Here is a 20,735-nt window from a genome sequence, read left to right as displayed (position 1 = left end):
CTGCTTCCACAGTAGTGCTCACTGCAGTGTGTTGTGTAAGTTACATGATCAACACCTGCCCTCCTCCCCACAGTGAACTGGCAGCCCAGAGAGGGTAGGACCACCTGGACTTGCTCATCATTGTGTCCACACAGTCTGGCACTTAATAGGTACTTGATAAATACTTGCCGAGAAATGACTCATCACAATCTTATAGCAAGTCTGTGAGCTGAAAAATTGTTCTGAAATGTGAATGGACATTCCCTAAATTTACCTGAAATTCACTTTGCAGGTGTGATTGACGTCACAGGTGCCCACCTGCCCTTGCATGCGTATCATAACTTGTATCCCCAGTGTGAAGGAGCGGCATCCCATGCCTGTTGGAGTGACAGGGTAATGCCCTTGGTAATCTGACCCCTGTGTGTTCATTTAGGGTTCATTCTGAGCTGCCCCTCCACCTTGCTGCTCACGTCCCCTGCTGCAATGGCCTTCTGTCCCCTGGATGGGCAATCATCTTCCCACGTCGGGTCCTTTGCATGGGCTGTCTCTTCTGCCTGGTGCACCCTTTCCTCTCCCTCCGCTCCTGGAGCAGAATGTCTCAGCTGAAATACCATCTTGTCCTTGAAACAATCCCTCCCCAGCCTGCCCTCTCTGTGGATTAGGTTGTTGGACTCTCTTAGCCAATTGCCTAAGGCTCCTAAGAAAAAAGCAAACTACTCTCCCTCTGACAGGCACATAACATACCAGGAATGAGCCACCTGACAATGGAGGGCCAACGATGCTTTTCATAACTGATCAGCACTGCTTTTTAGAAAAGATCTTGATCAACAGGGAGAAAGTGTATACATTAATAAATGGAGCCACTTTAAAATGGAGCCGGAGCTGCCGGAGGAACTGCCTTGCGTGTCTCATGCCTCAGACATTTAGAATGCTGAAACGGCAAAATAACCTTTGGACTAGGCCTAAAGCAACCTTGTGCCCTGAACAAATGTTTGCACAGATGCCAAGAAAGCAGATATGATGACTACTGGACTGGTGACTCCAGAACTGAAATTCAAAAACATTATTTAAAATTACTATCACTATGTTATCTGCATCCATAGAAATGCCTTCCTTCTGCTGATGTAATTGTTCCTCTTCCCCTTTCTTATAAATACCCCTTGTCTTTGTCTCCTAACCAGAACCCTGTTACGCCTTCTGTGCAAATCAGTACTTCCTGAATAACTATTCTTAAGGAGCTCAAATAAATGCTTGTTGCCTCTTGCTTTGAAAGGCCTTTTTATTTTTAGACTCCTCAGACTCCTCACCCTCTTTACTAAACTCGGTTATTCACCGTCTACCTCCTCCCCTGCCACGTCCACTGCCGCGTCCACTGTTGGATCCCTCTCTCCGTGACAAGGTCCTGAGAGGGGGTGTAAGACTTCAAGGAAGCAGTTTCCAACCTGGTGGACGTGGCATGGAAGGCCTTGCAATACCTATTGTGATTGTGCTTGCTTTAGAGATCATGACCTTTTTTGCTTTAATCATTATGAACACCCTGGCAGTGATTCAGATAGTGTGCCTGGACCTTTCCCGGCTCAATGAGCAGAATAATAATATCATACTAGAATGTCAGGGAATATAGGCACAAGGAAACAACCAGAACAATCTGAGAATTCAGGCTTAATCAATAACAATCATTAGAAAAACACCCAAGATAAGATAGAATACTCTAGGAAATCATAAGATAATCTCACTACTTTCTTAGAAAGAATTAAAGTACAAAACATGTTTATAAAAAGAACTCCTAGAGAAACTTAAAAGAAGTACCCTTGAAAGCCCCCTGCTACATAGGAACAGCCCCTCCTTTACCTTGAATAGGAATATATATCAACTAGACAGGCAAAATAATAACAAAGGCTAGTTAGTTATTACAAACTGAACAGTTACTAAAGAGTCAGAATTTATAGTACACAGAAAAACATTTTAAGCAAAAAAAAAGGTAGATAGCTAAGTTAGACATCACAAGGGCCTTATAATAAATTTCCTATTTTCTCTACTCAATCTAGCGTATCCTTATGCCCTATACCAAATTCTGAGAAACTTTAATATACAATAAGATATTTTTAACTGTCTAATTAATGACTCTCCTAGTCAAAATAATTTTTAACTGAATCTCTGGGAACTTTTGTACTTTTACTGATTGCCTTTGTATTGATTTTTTCTGCTCAAATAATCATGTTATACTGTAAATATTAATCACTACCTGAAATGAAAATATAAAAACCTGCTTGTACTTGCAATAAACGGAACAGAGCTTCACTGTCCTTGAGGCGTGTTGTCGTCTGTTACCCAGCGCCGACGCCTTGCCCTCACCTGTGGGACCCCCTGACCCGCTGCGGCTGGACCGCGGCACTCCCCTCCCCCGTAATGTCTTTGAGAGACTGTGTTCATCCTGGGCTCAGATGTTCTGACATATCTGCTGAATGCATGGTTTCTGTGGCTGGATTTTCTCCAAGCTGGGGAGAATAGCTGTCTTATGTACTGTCTTTAGGCTGGTCATGCTTACCAAACTAACCAGCTAGTGTGGCCAGGTCTAACTGTACCCAGTTGTCAATGAGTAGATCAAACATGAGCTGCCAATTTTCCATTTACCATCAGACAGCCACCGATCTCAAAGAACAGGAAACCTCTTGAGCAAAACGTGGCCCAAGGATTTGAAGAGCTCTTCAACTCGTCCTAACTGTCCAATCCTCAGTGGAAATTCTGTCCTACACATATTTATGGCATATCTAGTTTGTGCTAGAGATGGAAGTTGCCCAGTACCTGAATTTCACTTCTAAGAGCTCCTGGAAAAGGGCAGGAGACAGGTGATATGTGCCAGGAAGAGGGGACGTACCCCTGAGGCTACTGCTCCTTCAACCCATTGAAGTAAAAAAAAAATCCAGAAAGGAAATTCATTGACAATCAATTTACTGTAAACACTAAAAAGTATCTGACAGATTAATGTATTTGGGATCAGACTGAGGACACAAGGGCCACACTCCCAAGTTAAGGGCATGGTTGTAGAGGGAAGTAGCTGGAGAACATTGTTCATGAAGGAGGGATGGAGTCTGACCCACCTCTTCATCCGCATGGGTTCTGGTACAGAGTAGTGGTTGATGAATGTCTGGGCAGCGAAACTACTTGAACCAATATTTATTGGTTATCCCCTAGGTCATAGGTGGCAAACACAAGGCCGGTGGGCTGAATCCGGCCCTCCATCTTTTTTTATCCAGCCCAGCACCTTGCTTCTACCTGGTGGCAGCTCTGAGTTCCTTGCCCCTAGTTAAGGAGTAGTTAGTTACATGTACGTATACAGTCCTAAAATTACATTTAGCCCTCTGAAGTTAACTGGGAGGTTGATGTGGCCCCCAGTGAAAATGAGTTTGACATCCCTGCCCTAGGCCAAATTCAGTGGAGAGATGCAGAAGTGTATGGCTCCTGCCTGGGAGAAAAATTGAGCAAAGCTATAAAAAGTTCAGAGAGATTTTGGTAACTCATCATTGTTTCTCGAGTGGCCACACAGTAGGTATTCAAAAAAGCTGAGATAAATAAAAGCATAGCACCCATAGTTGAAGAAAAATTTGAAATGGGGGTTAAGGGAGGGGAGTTCAGCTTGGCCTAGCACCTACTCTGTGCCAAGTTCTTTACACATATTGTGTTTCTTGTTCTGTATAATTCAGCCCCATTTTTACAGAGAAAGCAAGTCCCAGACAGGCCAAGTCACTTGTCCAAGGTCACAGCGCCACCTCCAGGCAGGCTGTAAAATGCAACTGAACGGTGATCTTGGTCTCCTCCACTGGTACACTGGTCTAGCATTGACCTGCTCTGTGACCTCAGCCTGGCACACTTGACTGACCTCTCTGGGCATCTAGGAGCAGCACTGAGGAGCTTTGTCCTGGATTCACTTTGTCCTGAATTCACTTCCTGGCTGAACATCTGTCCCTCTGATGTCGTTCCCTGATTTGAGTTATGCCAGGAAATTCCCTGAGATTTTCCCTACATTCTGGGTTGTTTGCTGTCCCAATGTGATAGAGCTTACAGGATAATGTTGGCTGGACCCTTGTATTATGGGTCCAGGATGGCACCTGCCCTTGCTAAGCTGGCAGCCCCAGCCCCTCCCCAGACTCTCCTTCCATGCCACTCTTGCCTGGAGTTCTAGAGCAATGTTTTCAAGATCCCTTCAAGGCCCTTCATGTTTTGGGTCCAGTCTGACTTTCCAGGCCCCTTGACTTCATTCTGGACACTTTTCCATGCCTTTACTCATGCTCGTTCCTTTGCTTGCTATTCCCTCCTTGGCAGTGTGTGCTGGGGACTGTTGTCCATCCTTCAAAGTTCAGGTCAGATGGTACCTTCCCCACTCCCCTGCTTGTGCTATAAGGTCTCGTAGCATAATGCAGGACTTTTATTTATTATTTTCTTCAATGTATATATTTATTGAATATTTACTGTTCTATTTAGTATTTACCATGTGAGGTGCTGGGAAAATAGCAGTAACCAGCTAGATGCCACCTCTGTCCTCAGGAGGCCCATAGGAATCTAGTGGGTGACACAGACACATAAGCAAACAATGACAACACCATGTGATGGAGGACTTCAGGAGAAGCTAGGAGTCAGAGAGGCACCTGACTCAGTCAGGGGTGTGGGAAGCATGGTAGAAACTGAAAATACATCCATCTCATTTTAGTTCAGAGATACAAAATTGGGGAGAAGGTGTTGGAATTGAAGAAGACGTGTCCAATTTTCAGTCTCAGGACAGCCTACCTCTTCCCCCAGATCCTCCCGTAAGTCCATCCCAATGCCTGGCAGATTTTGAGGGGCTCCTGTTACTACTTATTCACAGATGACTCCTCTGGAATCAGGCCAAATCTCCCTTGCACAAGAGGGTGCTCACCTAATCACTATCAACAGTTAACTGAAGTGGAGAGGACAGGAGGAACCTTTGGGGCCCCTCCCAAGACAGTGCATGGCCATGTCCCTGCCCCTGCAGGGTCCACTCCAAACCCAGCTTTTCATCCACAGCTAATCCATCACCAGTGCCCCAGCATGTGGACATGATCCAGCCATGCAGTTTCCTACTCTATACTTTCACTGATTTCGGTCCCTGTGGCAGGAATTCCTTTTCCCCTGCTACCAGCCTAGAGAATGTTATCCTTTAAGTCCCAGAGAAAACATCCCTTCCTCCACATTCTCCTGCAGTCTCTGCCAGGTGTCTCCCTTACAGTCCTACGGTGGCTGGTGGATCATGCGTCTTGGACTGGATATGATGTATCTCTGTGTTCCCAGGACCTGTAACAGTGCTGGGAATGCAGGTGAAGCTCAATGTTCAGATGCTTCTCAGCTTACAGTAGAGTTACATCCTGATCAACCCATCACAAATTGAAATTATAGTAAGTCGAAACTGTGTTTAATATGCCTAACCTACCAAACCTCATAGCTTAGCCTAACTCACCTTAGATGTACTCAGAATACTGGCAGTAGCCTACACTTGGGCAGAATCATCTAGCACAATGAGGGCTCCCTCTCGAGTGTCTGTTATTTAACCTCGTGATTGCATGGCTGGCTGGGAGCTGCAGGGCACCGCCTCTGACCAGGTCACAAGAGAGTGGAGTACTGCATGTGCTAGAAGCATGGTGTTGACTGATTGCTTTTGCACTGGTGTAAAGTGAAAAAATTATAAGTTGAACCACTGTAAGTTGGGGACCATCTATGCCTCATGGAGTTCAATGGCAGAGCCATTCCTATTGCCCTGAGTCTAAGATTTCAAGCCTGGTGTTGAATGTCCTGTAATAACTCAGAGATGCAGTGCTTTTGTGGGCATAAGTGCACATAGTGTGTTTACATGAACATGACCACTTGTCAGATCCATTCTGACAATTAACATTTTTCTGAGCTCAAATGGCATGTTGACAATGGAGCTGGGGACCACACCTGGACTCTAAAGAGGACACTGATTGAAAGGGACTAGAGAAAATGTCAAAAGCATCTAGAGGAGAGGGACGTGGACACCATGGTGGGTGGCCGGATATGTGATGCAAAGCCTGTAGCTGACCTACGGGAACCCCACTGGAGGCCAGCAGCAGAAAATGCACAGGGGAAAGGATTTCTGCCATCATCCTGCCCCATTTGGGAACTGAGGGCCAGAGGCCACATCATGAAGCGAACACACAAGAGCACTTCACAGGACAATGCACAACTCAGGCTCCAGGGTGATGTTGACCCATCTGTAGTCCAGACCCTGAACTCTTCCAATGTCCATGGCAAATGTCCCCTCAAATCAGTGCCTTACCACCATCAGGTTGTCATAACCCAGACAGTTGTAAAATAAATTTCATGCCACCAAGCAAATCTTAGAGCTATTCTAGGGTCTGGTCAATGCTTTGTGTGGGCTTGAGGGTTAAGAGTACCACAAAAGGGAGAAATGGGGGCCAGGGCTGTCCATGACAGGTGATAGCCACCAAAGAGGAGTGAAAAACTTGAGACAGTTGTTCGTTGTGATGGAGACCCACCAGAACTCAATCTGGTCATTCTTCCAGCTTAGAAACCCATGAGGTCCAAATGCTGAGACCAAATTGGCAAAGGAGTCCAGGTGGCCCTGGGAATGTGAAGATCTCTTGCCTATAACTGTGGGGAACGTATGTGACTGACAACCTGAAATCACCATTGCTCTCACACCAAGGCCAAGGTTCAAGAGCAGGGGTCTCCTAGGATGAAGATTTAGGCCCTAGCACTCCCCATCGGCTTTACCAAAACTTTCTTACAACTGCACTATGGTCGAAGATAATTCTACCCAATCTTAGTTTCTTCCTTCTCTTCTCCACAGGTGTCTCAACTGCCCTGGCCTCAGCAGAGGGCGCCATTCCCAAATCCATCTCAAGCTTGGCCAGGTCTTGCTGGATGCTCTGAGTCTTCTGTGCTTCATTGGACTTTGGAAGAAGCTATAATTGAGATGTCTAGGATCCCAAGACTATTGTTTTTCAACAAGACCCATCCCACCAAACTCCACCCATCAACTGCCCTCCCCAGAGTTGTACTAATTTGCACGCTCATCTCCCTATATCGTTGTGGCTACTGAGTGTTACCTATGTTGCTCATTTCTACCAATCTGCCAGGCCAACGCTCTATTTCATTGTTCTTGTTGGAATTTCTTAAGCCATGAGAGATATTGATCTATTTCAGTATTGAAATAAAGTTCACTAACATAAAAGTAACCGGTAAAGTGAACAATTCAGTGGCATTTGAGGCACTCACAATGTTGTGCAACCATCATCTCTATCTTTTGTGAGTCCAGAGCATTTTCATCACCCCAACAAGGAGATCCCATCTCAGAAGACTCTCCCTACTCTCCCTTCCCTCCAGCCCTTGGCAACCATGAATCTACTTTCTGTCTCTGTGGATTTGCCTGTTCCAGACATTTCATACACAAGTGATTCCTTGTTACCAGGTAAGCGTCTGGGTTCTTTCAGTTACCATGATATTTTTGAGATTTATCCACCTTGTAGCAGATGCCAGTACATGAAAAGATGCTAAAAATGTAGTCATTAGACTTTCACTTATGATCCTAATGAACCTATAGTTTCTCTTTGGTTTTTTGGGTAGTATTTTATTTCTTAATGTGCATGCTAATTATAAAGTGTTTTGTTATTATCATTTAAAATGTGTACAAATGTTTTATACACTCTAGTATATGTATAATATATCTCGATAAAAAGGTAATGCAAGAATATAGTTTTACACCAGTATATTTATAATCTTAGGCAAAATATATTCCTAGAAAAATATAAATGATGGCACTTGGGACAACTGTGTGAGGTCCCAAGATGCCTACTTTGAAGGGGACTGAGGCATCATTGTCCTAGGTACAAAGTTTCTTTTTTTTTTTAAAGATTTTATTTATTTATCTTTAGAGGGGAAGGGAAGGAGAGAGGAAGAGAAATATCAGTGTATGGTTGCCTCTCATGCGTCCCCTGCTGGGAACTGGCCTGCAACCCAGGCATGTGCCCTGACTGGGAATCGAACAGTGATTGTTTGGTTCGCAGGCCTGCGCTCAGTCCACTGAGCTACACCAGCCAGGGCTGTACAATGTTTCTTGTATCTTGCTTGTGTCTTCTTCAATAAATGTCTCTATTTTTATATATTACATGGCTGGATACCTTCTGAACAATCTTCATATATTCAATTATTGATACATGCTACAACTTGGATGAATCTGCAAACATTAGAGTGAGTGAAAGAAACCAGACCAAAAGTCTGTATAATCCCATGTATATGAAAAGTCCACATTGGGCAAATCTGTAGAGACAGAAGGAAGATTAGTGATTTCCTGAACCTGGAGGAGAAGTGGAAAATTGGAGGTGAGTGCTAAAATGTACAGAGCTTCTTTTTTGGTGAAAATATCCTAAAATTGATTATGGTAGTAATTGCAAAACTCTGTGAACACACTAGAAACTTTTGGATTATACACATACAGTGCAATAGTATTCATCCATACAGACAGAGGAAACTAAAACCTCTTTGTGTGTATGCTCAGGGCCATGTATGTTCACTGGTTTTGCTCTGGAGCCTAAATTGGGTCCTAGATCTGCCTCTTCAAGCTGCGTGGTGACGGGCAGGTGAGACTCTCATTTCCTTCCTTGGTGGGCTTTTGTGAGGGTTATAGGACACTGTATGCTTGCCACAGCTCCAACCACATAAAAAATACTTAACATACTAAACCATTATTAGTCCTAATATATTTCCTAGCTGCCCTGGCTGTGTAGCTCAGTGGATTGAGTGCAGGCCTGCAAACCAAAGTGTCACCAGTTCGATTCCCAGTCAGGGCACATACCTGGGTTATGGGTTGTGTCCCCAGTTGGGGGCATGTGAGGAGCAAGCACACATTGATGTTTCTCTCCCTCTCTTTCTTATTCCTTTCTTCCCCTCTCTCTAAAAAATAGATAAATATAATCTTTAAGAAAAAAACTTATTCCTAGGAAAATTTGGTACATTCTATTCTCTGTCAACCGGGAGAGACAGGTTTAAAGAAAGATGCTCTTGAGACAAAAATCCTTTCCCACCAGTGTGCCAGGCTCAAAGGCCCCATTAGGGAAGATGAGTTCACTGTGTTCATTCTAATGAGGTTCTCTGGGCATACGCCCTGGGGGCCACGGGGTCTGGTATAAACCTGATGCAGTGGCTCTTCTGTGTGCTCCCAGAGAAAGCAGATCCCTCCTCCATAGCCACAAGTCAAACCTGAGGCGGCAGCAGTCCCAAGCCCCTGGAAACACACTACTTGGGGGCTAAGAGGTCCTGGCGTCTGATGGAGGCACAGAAGTTGTTGGTCAAGTAAGTGTGTGAGGTAAACGAGTATAGGGGAGTGGTCTTACTTGCCCTGGAACTCCCCCTCAGGGGCTGAGGTGCTCTCTGCTCAGTTTCACCCATGAGGAGTCAAGGTGCTCTGCACAGAGCCTCACCAGTGGGCAGCATTATTGGGAACTGGTCAAGAGAGTGGACACCAGAACTGGAGCCTAGATGGGATCCTAGTTCCAAGCAGGAGTTAAAGTGTGGCTGCCTTGTGGGGTTGTGGAGAACTCAGTGGAATGATGTATGCCAAGTGGTTATTAGCTCAAAGGTGGGTTGCATCCAAAAAAGTCATGGTCCTGCTCAAAGCCTGAGCAAGTGCTACAGGAGGAAAGAGTTCATGGACTTTAATCTATATCAGTGATCCTTGAGGTGGTGGGGGAGGATTCTGAGCCCTTCCCAGGTGGCCTCAGGACATTTTTGCTTATTGCAACTAGAATGAGAGGGGGTGCTTCTGGCGTCCAGTGGGTCGAGGCCAGGGATTAGCTTTTTACAATACTGCATGAGGGCACCCCCACTACAAACAAAGGATCTGGATCCAAATGTCAGTAGTGTCCAGGCTGAGAGCCCCTCAGCTCTACTCAAAAGAGGGGCATTAGGAAGCAGAAGAGAAAGCAATGGAGGTGAGAGGAAGCAGCAGGTACAAGGCTCCAAGACAGGACACAGAGCCAGGAAGATGAAAACTGAGGGTGTTGGGAGTGAGAGGAGCAGTGGTGAACCAGGCAGGGTGACGTGGGGAAAGACGCCACCTACATTTCACTGTCCCTTTGGCTGCAGTATGCAAAAGGACTGCAGGGGCCGACAGTGGCCATGGAGAGCCCACTCCACGATGGATCATCCAGGTGGGAGATGATGGTGGCCTGGATCAGGTGGCCTGATACTCACTTTGGAAATAAATTCTCTACTTCTGTCCAAGAGATGAAGATGATGTTTTAAATGCACAAATCAGGAGTCAATGCCATGTGAAAGGCAAGAGAGGAGTTGGTTGTGCTGGCTAGGGCTGTGCAGCCTGTATCCCTGGTGGAATTGTGCAGTGTGTGGCCCCCAGGTGTGCAGTGCACACCTCAGCAGCTCTGGTGGGGGAGATCCCATTTTGGACCTCGTGAGACTGAGTGGCTGGGGAAGGAGGTGTCCAGGAGTGACGCTCAGGAAACAACAGGATAATCAAGTAGAAGTTTGAAGAGAAGTGGATGCTGGACCCAGAAATTCAATCACTGAATGAAATGAGTAAAGGAAGTGTGGAGGATGACAGAGTCCTTTGCATCAAGACAGCTACCACCTGTATTATAAATACGTTTATGCCTCAAATGTGCCTTGAGCCTGATGTGGAGTCCAGTGTGTGGATTTCAGGGTCAACAGCTCTCCTGGGTTCTGAGCATAGGACTCCAGCGATACAAAGACCAGGTATGTTGTCTTGCAGAGAAATGCATGCACTCCTCTCCTCAGCCTTAAGAAGAATAGGATGGTAACTGCAAAGCTTTGTAGAGTCTATTATTTTTCACATATATTTGCTGCTGCTCCCTGGGAGAGATTTCTACCTCTCTACCCCTTGACACCAGGCTTAGCCATAGACATGTGAGTGAGGGTGAGAGCAGGGTGTGTCCTGGCAGAAGCACTTAGGACCCAACATACAATTCATTTTTCCCACTGCTGCCATAATCAGCAGTGTCCCAGACAAAGGTTTGTCCACCTACCTGAGTCCTGGAGGGAATTCATCACAGAGGGGCACAGTCATAGCCCCCTGTGATGCACATGTAGCCTGCGTGAGAAATAAGCCTTCATTGCAGTCAGCCACTGAGATTGGGGTGTGTATGTTACTGCAGCATAATTTAGCCTAACCTGACACAGAGCTGTCAGAGGCAATGGGCTGTCCAAGGGAGGCCAGGCTCAAGGTTAGGCAAGTTTCACCTGGTGCATGAAGCCAGAATTTGTGGACCAATTAAGATCCTTTGTCTCTAAGATTGATATTAAGAAACACAGAATGAGGAAAATTAGCTCCCTTCAGAAAAAACCTGCCTCAGGACACAATGAATCGCATGCTCCCACAGCCGAAGAAGGGACATAAGCGGTGTGAAAGATGCGTTATTGGTACATTCCAGAGTGGCACCTTTTCAAAAAAAGCATTCTTTACAGAACACACTCATTTTTCACTTAATTCTCTCAGGAAACTGAGTCTTTGGGCTTGCCTTTCACTGGCTTATATGGCTAATAAGTGTCAGGAATGGCATTCAAACAGGGTTCATCAGGACCCCAGAGCTCCTGCTCTCAAACACTAAGAGATTTTTTAAATTGAGGTATGATCAACATACAACAGTATTAGTTTCAGGTGTACAACATAATATATTTGCATATTTTATGAAAATGATCACCACAATAAGTCTAGTTACTGTCCATCACCACACATAGTTATGGGGTTTTTTCTTGGGATGAGAACTTTTAAGGTGTACTCTTAGCAACTTTTAAATATACAATACAATATTGTTAACTATGGTTGCCATGATGTACAGTACATCCCCAGGACTTATTTACCTTAAAGTGGAGATCTATACTTTTTGATTCCCTTTATTTATTTTGCCCACTGACCCCCACCCCCCACCAACACCCTGCCTCTGGTGATCCCTTGTCTGTTCTAAGAAATCTTAACTCTCAGAAAAATATATAAGGTTCAACATTTTACCTATCATGTGGTCTATCTTTGAAAATGTTCCATGTGCATTTGAAAAGAATGTGTATTTAGCTTCTTTGGGATGAAGGGCTCTATATATATCAGTTAAGTCCATTTCTTCTAGGGTGTTGTTTAATGCCACAATATCTTTGTTGATACTTTGTTTGGAAGATCTGTCCATTTTTGATAGTGGGGTGTTCAAATCCCCTACTACAATTGTGTTGCTGTCAATATCTTTCTTGAAGTCCTCTAAGATTTTCTTGATATTCCACTGCTGGGATTATATCCTAAGAACCCTAAAACATCAATATCAAAGAACCTATGCACCACAATGTTAATAGCAGCACAATTTACAATAGCCAAGAGTTGGAAGCAACCTAGGTGCCCATCAGTAAATGAATGGATCCAAAATTTGTGGTACATATGCACAATGGAATTCTATGCTGCAGAGAGAAAGAAGGAGCTACTACCTTTTGCAACAACATGGATGGAACTGGAAAGCATTATGCTGAGTGAAATAGGCCAGGTGCTGAAAGACAAATACCATATGATCTCACCTTTAACAGGAAGCTAAACAACAAAACAAACAAGCAAGCAGAAAAAAAAAAAACCAAAGACACTAAAATAGAGAACAAGGGGATAGTGACCAGAGGGGAGAAGGAAGGGAAGTTAAGGGGGAAAAGGGGGAGGGATTTGGAGGAACAAATAGGAAGGACACAGGGACGAGAACTAAGGGGGGTGGAAATGGGAGGGAGGTGGGGAGCAAGGGGCGGGGGAGGCTGGGATGGGAAAAATAGACAAAAAACTGTACTTGAAAAATAACTAAATAAAATTTAAAAAAATAAATAAAAGAACATGCAAGAGGAGGAGGTAGGGAGCATGGGGGGTGGACTGGGATGGGAGTAAAAGACAGAAAACTGTACTTGAACAATAATTAAATTTAAAAAAATAAAAGAACATGCAAGAGGAAAAAACATTTTACATATTAACCCATCACATCTTCACAACAACTCTGTGGGGCAGATATTATTATTATCTTAATTTTACAGATGGAAAACCAAGGCACAGAGAGGTTGAGTAACTTGCCTAATGTCACACAGCTAGTAAGTTGCAGAGCTGGGATTTAAACCTAGGCTGTCTGGCTTTGTAGTTGATGCCCTTGTAACACTATTATTTATTTTTATTTTTTTAAATCCTGAAAATCTTGATGTTACTTATTATATGTTTATTTCTCTTTCCCCATCTTTACTGAGGTATAATTGACTGTTTACTATGAGATATGATTAGCCCTGGCCAGTGTGGCTCAGTTGGTTGAGTGCTATCCTGCAAGGTCACTGGTCCAATTCCTGGCCAGGGTACATGCCTTGGTTGTGAGTCTGGTCCCAGGTCAGGGAGTGTACGAGAGACACCTAATCAATGTTTCTCTCCCTCTCTTTCTCCCACTCTTTTCCTCTCTCTAAAAATAAATAAATAAAAAATTACATATGACTAGGTGCAAACCTTGATGTGTTGATACACTGTAAAATCATTGCCATAGTCAAGCTAATTTATGGCACTATTTTGATAGCATCACTGAGAGCTCCACTGATAAAAAAATAATGTCCATATAATATGTCAGGTAGAAATATAACCCCTTTGATGTGTTTTTCTCACTTAATCTTTATAACAATCCTAACAGGTAAGAATTATTAATCCCATATAACAAAGGAGGAAACTGCGGGTCAGAGAAGTTGAGATAAACCTGGAAAGAGGAACAGAAAGGGCAGCAATGAGGTAACTCGTTTCCTCCCCAAGAGCCCGCCCACTGTTGATGCCCTTGCCTCAGGTTTTAGAACCGCCCAGACATGGACAATCAGACCCAAGTCTCCGAATTCATCCTCCTCGGCCTTTCCCAGCAGCCCCTGCAGCAGCAGGTGCTCTTCGGGCTGTCCTGCAGCCTGTATCTGGTTGGGTGCCTGGGGAACCTGCTCACCATCTTGGCCATCGTCTCGGACCCTTACCTCCATGGCCCCATGTACTTCTTCCTCAGCAACTTGTCTCTTCTTGACATTTGCTTTACCTCGACCACCATCCCCAAGATGCTGCTGAACCACCTCTGTGGGAACACCACCATCTCCTCTGCCGCTTGCCTGGTTCAGATGTACTTCTTCCTCGCCTTTGGGGGCGCAGACAGCATCCTTCTCTCGGCCATGGCTTATGACCGCTACCTGGCCGTCTGCTGCCCGCTGCACTACATGACAATCATGAGTGTCCTTCGGTGTGCCTTGCTGGTGGCGGTACCCTGGGTCTTGGCAAACCTCTTCTCCATGGTCCACACTATTCTGATGACCCACTTGTCCTTTTGCTCCAATAGGATTCCACACTTCTTCTGTGACATCAACACTTTAATCAAGCTCTCTTGCTCTGACACACAAGTTAATGAGATTCTGGTGTTGGTGCTCGGGGGCTTGGTGGTTCTGGTCCCTTTTGCGTGCATCGTGGCCTCATACACACCTATTGCTGTGGCTGTGTGGAAGGTGCCCTCCACCCGGGGGAAGTGGAAAGCTTTCTCCACCTGTGGCTCTCACCTTTGTGTCGTCTTTCTCTTCTATGGGACTGTCGCTGGGGTCTACTTCAACCCCACATCCACACACACCACCCAGACAGACATGGCAGCCTCCATAATATACACCATGGTGACCCCCATGCTGAACCCCTTCATCTACAGCCTGCGGAGCCGAGAGCTGAAGAGGGCCCTCAGGAAAGTACTCAGCAAGAACCACTTTGCTAAGTCTGTTTGAAGACTCTTTTTATACCCTATTGCTTTTGAAATAAACTAATGCTTCCCAATGTTAGAGCTCACGGTGGCTTTTCTTATTTCTCTTTTTTAAAGGTAGAAACAAAATTATTATTCATGTAAGTATTTTAATATATTTTGAATACATTTGACATATAACATTGTGTGAATTTAAGGTATACAATATGTTAATTTGATATAATTATATACTGTAAGATGATTGCTGTTGTAGTGATTTAGTACTTGTCACTTTATATAATTCCCTTTTTCCTTTAGTGGTTGAAATAATGAAGTTTTATCCTCTTAGTAAGTTTGATGGTTGTAGTACAGTATTGTTTATATTCATTTTACTGTGCATTAGATCTCTATGGCTTATTTACTACTCACTGAAAGTCTGTATCCTTAAATGACATCAGCCATGTTCTCCCAACCCCCTTCCCCTGGTAACCACCATTCTCTGTCTTTCCATGAGCTTGATATTTTTAGATTACACATAAAAGTGATTTCATACTCTACTTGTCTTTCTCTGACTTATCTCATTCAGCATAATGTGCTCAAGGCCCATCCATGTCATTGCAAATGTCAGGATATCCTCCTTTCTGGTGGCTACATGATATTCCATTTAAATATACAAGTACATACCACTTCCTTTTTTATCCATTAGTTTATTGATGGGCGTTTAGGTTGCTTCCACATTTTGGCTACTGGGAGTAATGTTACAATAAACATAGGAGTGTATATATCTCTTCAAAATCCTGTTTTCATTTCCCTTGGGTATATATTCAGAAGTGAAATTGCTGGGTCATATGAGGAAACTCCATATTGTTTCCATAGCAGCTACACTGATTTACATTTCCATCAACAATACATAAGGATTCTCTATTTACCACATCCTGGGCAACACCTGTTTTCTTTTATTTTCTTGATGACATTAATTCTAAAGGTGTGAGGTGATATCTCACTGTGGTTTTGATTTGCTTTCCCCTGATGATCAGGGATGTTGAGCATCATTTCATGTGCCTATTGGCTATTTTGATGTCTTTTCTGGAAAATTTTCTATCTAATTTTGCTGATTTTCAATCAAATTCTTTACGTTTTTTATTATTAAGTTGTATAAGTTCTTTATACATTTTGGATTGTAACCCCTTCTCCAATATATGGTTTGCAGAAATTTTCTCCCACTCTGTAGGTTGTCTTTTCATTTTGTTGTTTCTTTGGCTGTGCAGAAGGTTTTGAATTTGATATAGTTCCACTTGTTGATTTGGGGTTTTGTTGTTTGTGGCTTTGGTGTCATGTCCAAAAAATAATATTGCCCAGACCAATATCAAGAAGCCTCTTTCCTTCTTTTTCTTCTAGGAGTTTTATGGTAGCTGGTTTTATATATATGAGTCTTTGATCCATTTTGAGTTAATTTTAGTGAGTGCTGTGAGGTAGGGATCCAGTTTCATTATTCTGCATATGTTTATCCAGTATTTCCAAAACCATTTGTTGAAGAGACTGTCCTTTTCCCAACCGGTGTTTTTGGATCCCTTGTTGAATATTAGTTGAAATGCAAAGCTTTTCAGGGTGGCTTTGCTTGGCCCATAGACACATTAAATAGCTCACAAAAGGTATTCCCTTTTTAGTTCCTTCTGTCCTTCTGATCACTCTCTGAGAACATTTTGGTTTAGTGCTACTGCTACTTTAACACTTTTCACATAGCATCCCTTCAGAAATGAGGAGGGTCTTGGGCTCACAGGTCTCAGCAGGTGAGAATTTAAACAACCTTCTCTCATTTTCTTGCTGTTCTCTTTGTACTCTTCTGTAACTGTAGGAATTCAGGTGAGAAAATGGAAAACACGCTCTGTCTGGCATAGCTACCAAGCAGCGTTGGTTTTCTATGTACATCAGTGACTTATTCATTTGTAATGAAGAACTTTATAGGCTTAAAGACTTCAGTTGAAAGAAAGTTACTGAGCAAATGTTGGCATCATGGTACTCAGACGTAGCCTGAGGAATGGGGATGCTGGATTAGAGAGATTGTCCCTGCTGAGTCAAGAGCAAAAAGACTGAAATTACAGGATGGTTTTGGGGCACTGGCTTTTAATTCTGACAGACTTGGGTTCAAATTCTCCTTTTGCCTGTGAATAGGCTATCTCTTACCTATTCTCACTTTCTCTTTGAGTGGGAAGTCTTCACAAAGTGAAGCTATTTAACCTTTTCTTCTCCCCTGTTGTTTCATCAGCTAAGCTCACATCTCAGTGATACTGTTTTCTCAATTGTTAAACGGAGTTAGTAATGGTACCAATATCCCTGGGAGGCTGTGGGAATTACATCAAATACAATGTAAATTAATTATTATACATACATAGGAAGCTCAGTACACAGGAAGCATGGGATAAATTAGACTTCTGTGCCTTGAAAAAGACATCACAAATACAAGAAACTAAAAATCTATTTTAAATGAAGTATGCTTGATTGTCCTTAACAGTGTTTTATTTTCAAACAAGAATTGCAAAGTCATTTGTTGGACTTATTTTTTTAAAGATTTATTTATTCATTTATTTTTAGAGAGGGGAAGGGAGGGAGAAAGAGAGGGAGAGAAACACCAATATGTGGTTGCCTCTCATGCACTCCCTACTGGGGACGTGGCCACAACCCAGGCGTGTGCCCTGACTGGGAACTGAACCAGTGACCCTTTGGTTTGCAGGCCAGCACTCATCCCACTGAACCACACCAGCGAGGGCTGTTGGACTTATTTTTAAATGTTTTCAACAATTTTTAAATGTTTTCAAATGGATAAATAAAAGCTGTGGCGCCCTGGCTGGCGTAGCTCAGTGGATTGAGCGCGGGCCTGCGAACCAGAGTATCGCGGTTCGATTCCCAGTCAGGGCACATGCCTGGGTTGCAGGCCAGTTCCCAGCAGGGGACTCACGAGAGGCAACCACACATTGATGTTTCTCTCCCACTCTTTCTCCTTCCCTTCCCCTCTCTCTAAAAATAAATAAATAAAATCTGTGGCACATTTACACAATGGGATACTACACTGTCATAAAAAAGGAAAACAACTTTTGCAACAGCATGGGTGGACTTGTAGAATATTATGCTAAGAGAAATAAGCCAGTCATAGAAAGACATATCATATGAGCTCACTTATCTGTGGAATCTAATGAACAAAATAAAATGATGAACTAAGTAGAAAGAGAGGCATGGACACATGGAACAGACTGACAGCTGTCAGAGGGGTGAGAGGGAGGGGCACTGGATGAAATAATGTAAAAGGATTAGCCAAAGAACACATACATGCATAACTCATAGACACAGACAACAGTGTGGTGATGGCCAGAGGAAAGTGGAGGTGGGCAAAGAGGAGGAAAATGGGGATATTTGTATTAGTGTCAACAATAAAAATAAATGGAAAATGTTTTAAACTCTGTTTAAAAACAATTAAGCCACAATGCACTGGAAAAAAGACCACAGAATTTGAGGTTTTGCCAATTCATGAGAAGAGCAGGATTTGGGGCAGAAGAAAACATCAGTATTGAAAAAACAAAGTCTTATGATGCTTCTGAGAATGAATGCCCACCTTTGGGCCAAGCTGACACATAATGTTTGTTTTTAAAGAGAGGGTTTAGAGAAAAAAATAATAAAGAAAGCCCCAAATCATTGAATGTAACTATTGCTACAGGAAACTATTTTTGTTTTTGAGTTAATCCTTTCAACAAGTTCAACTTCATCTACTGGTGTTTTGTTTTTATGTTCTTACTGGACTTTGGAAAACAAACAGTTTGCCAGAGGTGAACTCTGGTGATGGAATTCTGTCCCACTTATCTTCTAGATCATTCCAGGATAATCATTTTCCTTCTCTCTATTCCCAAGTCTCTCTGACATCCATGTATAAATAAATAAATTATATAAAAGGTGACATTTAAGTCAGTGGCCTGTTTATTAAATCAGGTTGGAACAATCAGACAGTGAAAAATAAGTTTTACCACTACACATCTATTAGCATGGCTACAATCCAGAACACTGACAGCAGCGAATGCTGATGAGGATGTGGAGCAAAAGAAACTTTGGTTCAGTGCTGGTGGGGATGCAAAATGGTATAGCCACCTTGGAAGGCAGTTTGGTGGTGTCTTACAAAACTACACAGACTGCTACCATACAATCCAGCAATCATATTCCTCGGTATTTACCCAAAGTAGTTAAAATCTTAAGTCCACACAAAAGCCTGCATATGGATGTTTATAGTGGCTTTATTCATAATTACCAAAACTTAGAGTAACCTGGATGTCCTTCAACAGATGAATGGGTAAATGAAGTATAGTACACCTACACAGTGGAATATTATTCAGTGCTAAGAAGAAATGAGCTGTCAAGCCATAAGAAGATCTGGAGGAAATTTAAATGCATATCACTAAGTGAAAGAAGCCCATCTGAAAAGTCTATCTACTGCATGATTCCAACTATATGGCATTCTAGAAAAGGCAAAGATGGAGACAATGAAAAGGTCAGTGGTTGCCAGGGGTTAGAGGAGAGGGAGGGATGAACAGGTGGAGCACAGGGGATTTTTAGGGCAGTGAAAATACTGAGTGAAACTATAATGATGGATACATTTCATTATATATTTGTTAAAACCCTTAGAATGCACAACACCAAAAGTAGATCCTAATGTGAACTGTGGACTTTGGGTGATGATGATGTGTCAATATAGGTTTGTCAGTGGTAACAAATGTACCACCCGGGGCTGGGCAGAGATGCCGACGATGGGAGCGGGTGTACCCATGGTGGGAGTCGGGTACATAGGAATTCTCTGTGCTTTTCTCTCAGTCTTGCTGTAAACCTAAAACTTCTCTAAAAAGATAGTCTTAAAAAAATTAAAACCAAAAAAGAAAAAAGTTAAAACCCAACCTGAAATGTTTGCACAATATTTTTTGGTAGGTGAAAGTTTAAGAGCTTGGTAAATTTTTTAAAAAGTAAATGGCCAGAGGGTAAACATTTTCAACGTTGTAGGCCACATGTCTCTGTCACAACTACTCAACTCTGCCATCATAGCACAAAAGCCGCCATGATGCAGATGGATGGGTATGGCTGTGTTCCAATAAAACTTTATAAAAACAGGCAGCAGACCCACATGCTGTACTTTTTCACCCCTCAACCTATACTATAAAAAACATTAGAAGAAACCAAGGAGAATGTTTCTGGCAGGAATCGTATTAAGGCACAAGAAACAAAAGGCAAAGGAAAAAGATTAATAGGCAAAATTAGTATTTAGAATCTCTCTTTTTAAATTCACACATAAGGAAGCCAGAAGTACCCCTAACTCCATTTTAAAATGAGGTTTCCTGCTCTGGCTGGTGTGGCTCAATGGATTGAATGCTGGTCTGCAAACCAAAGTATCACTGGTTTGATTCCAAGTCAGGGTACATGCCTGGGTTTTGGGCCAGGTCCCCAGTGGGGGGCATGCAAGAGGCAAACACACATTGATAGTTCTCTCTCTCTCTCTCTCTCTCTCTGTTTCCTTCCTTTCCCCTCTCTAAAAATAAATAAATAAAATCTTTTTAAAAATGCTAGTGTTTGGGATTTTCTCCCCCTTTAAAAAAATCCTCACCCAATGGTATGTGTATTGATTTCAGAGACAGAGAAACACTGATGTGAGAGAGAATCAGTTGCCTCCCATATATGCCTCTACCAGGGACTGAACTTGCAACCTTTTGGCACACAGGACAATGCTCCACCCAACTGAGCTACGTGGCCAGGGCTAGAATCTGTTTTACAATAAAAAAAATGCCTGCAAATCAATAAGAACAAGACAATCTAATGGAAAAATGAGGAAAGGCTTTGAATAAACATGTCAAATAGAGAAAATGCATGTGAGTTACAAACAATGGAGATTTAAAATCCCACTAGTAATTAGGGAAACACAAATTAAAGTGACAACAGGAGCCCACTTGGCAACCATATTAAAAAAAAATT

At 43.0% G+C, this 20,735-nt stretch overlaps 1 protein-coding gene across 1 annotated transcript; it reads left to right on the top strand.

Moving 5' to 3' along the window:
• The first annotated feature begins 13,848 nt into the window (after positions 1-13,848).
• LOC119047574 (olfactory receptor 1361) lies at positions 13,849-14,784 on the top strand. The gene has a single exon (XM_037143024.2). It carries the CDS (start codon positions 13,849-13,851, stop codon positions 14,782-14,784), a length of 936 nt encoding a protein of 311 aa, XP_036998919.2.
• The last annotated feature ends 5,951 nt before the right edge of the window (positions 14,785-20,735 follow it).

Source organism: Artibeus jamaicensis, unplaced genomic scaffold, assembly GCF_021234435.1.
Source record: "Artibeus jamaicensis isolate MK-2021 breed Jamaican fruit bat unplaced genomic scaffold, CSHL_Jam_final contig_477, whole genome shotgun sequence".
Lineage (NCBI taxonomy): Eukaryota > Metazoa > Chordata > Mammalia > Chiroptera > Phyllostomidae > Artibeus > Artibeus jamaicensis.
The sequence above is the reverse complement of the archived record's forward strand: the minus strand, read 5'-3'. Positions and strand labels throughout refer to the sequence as shown.

Excerpts from the sequence above, each read along its gene's own strand:
- LOC119047574 (XM_037143024.2), top strand. The coding sequence starts at position 13,849 with ATGGACAATCAGACCCAAGTCTCCGAATTCATCCTCCTCGGCCTTTCC.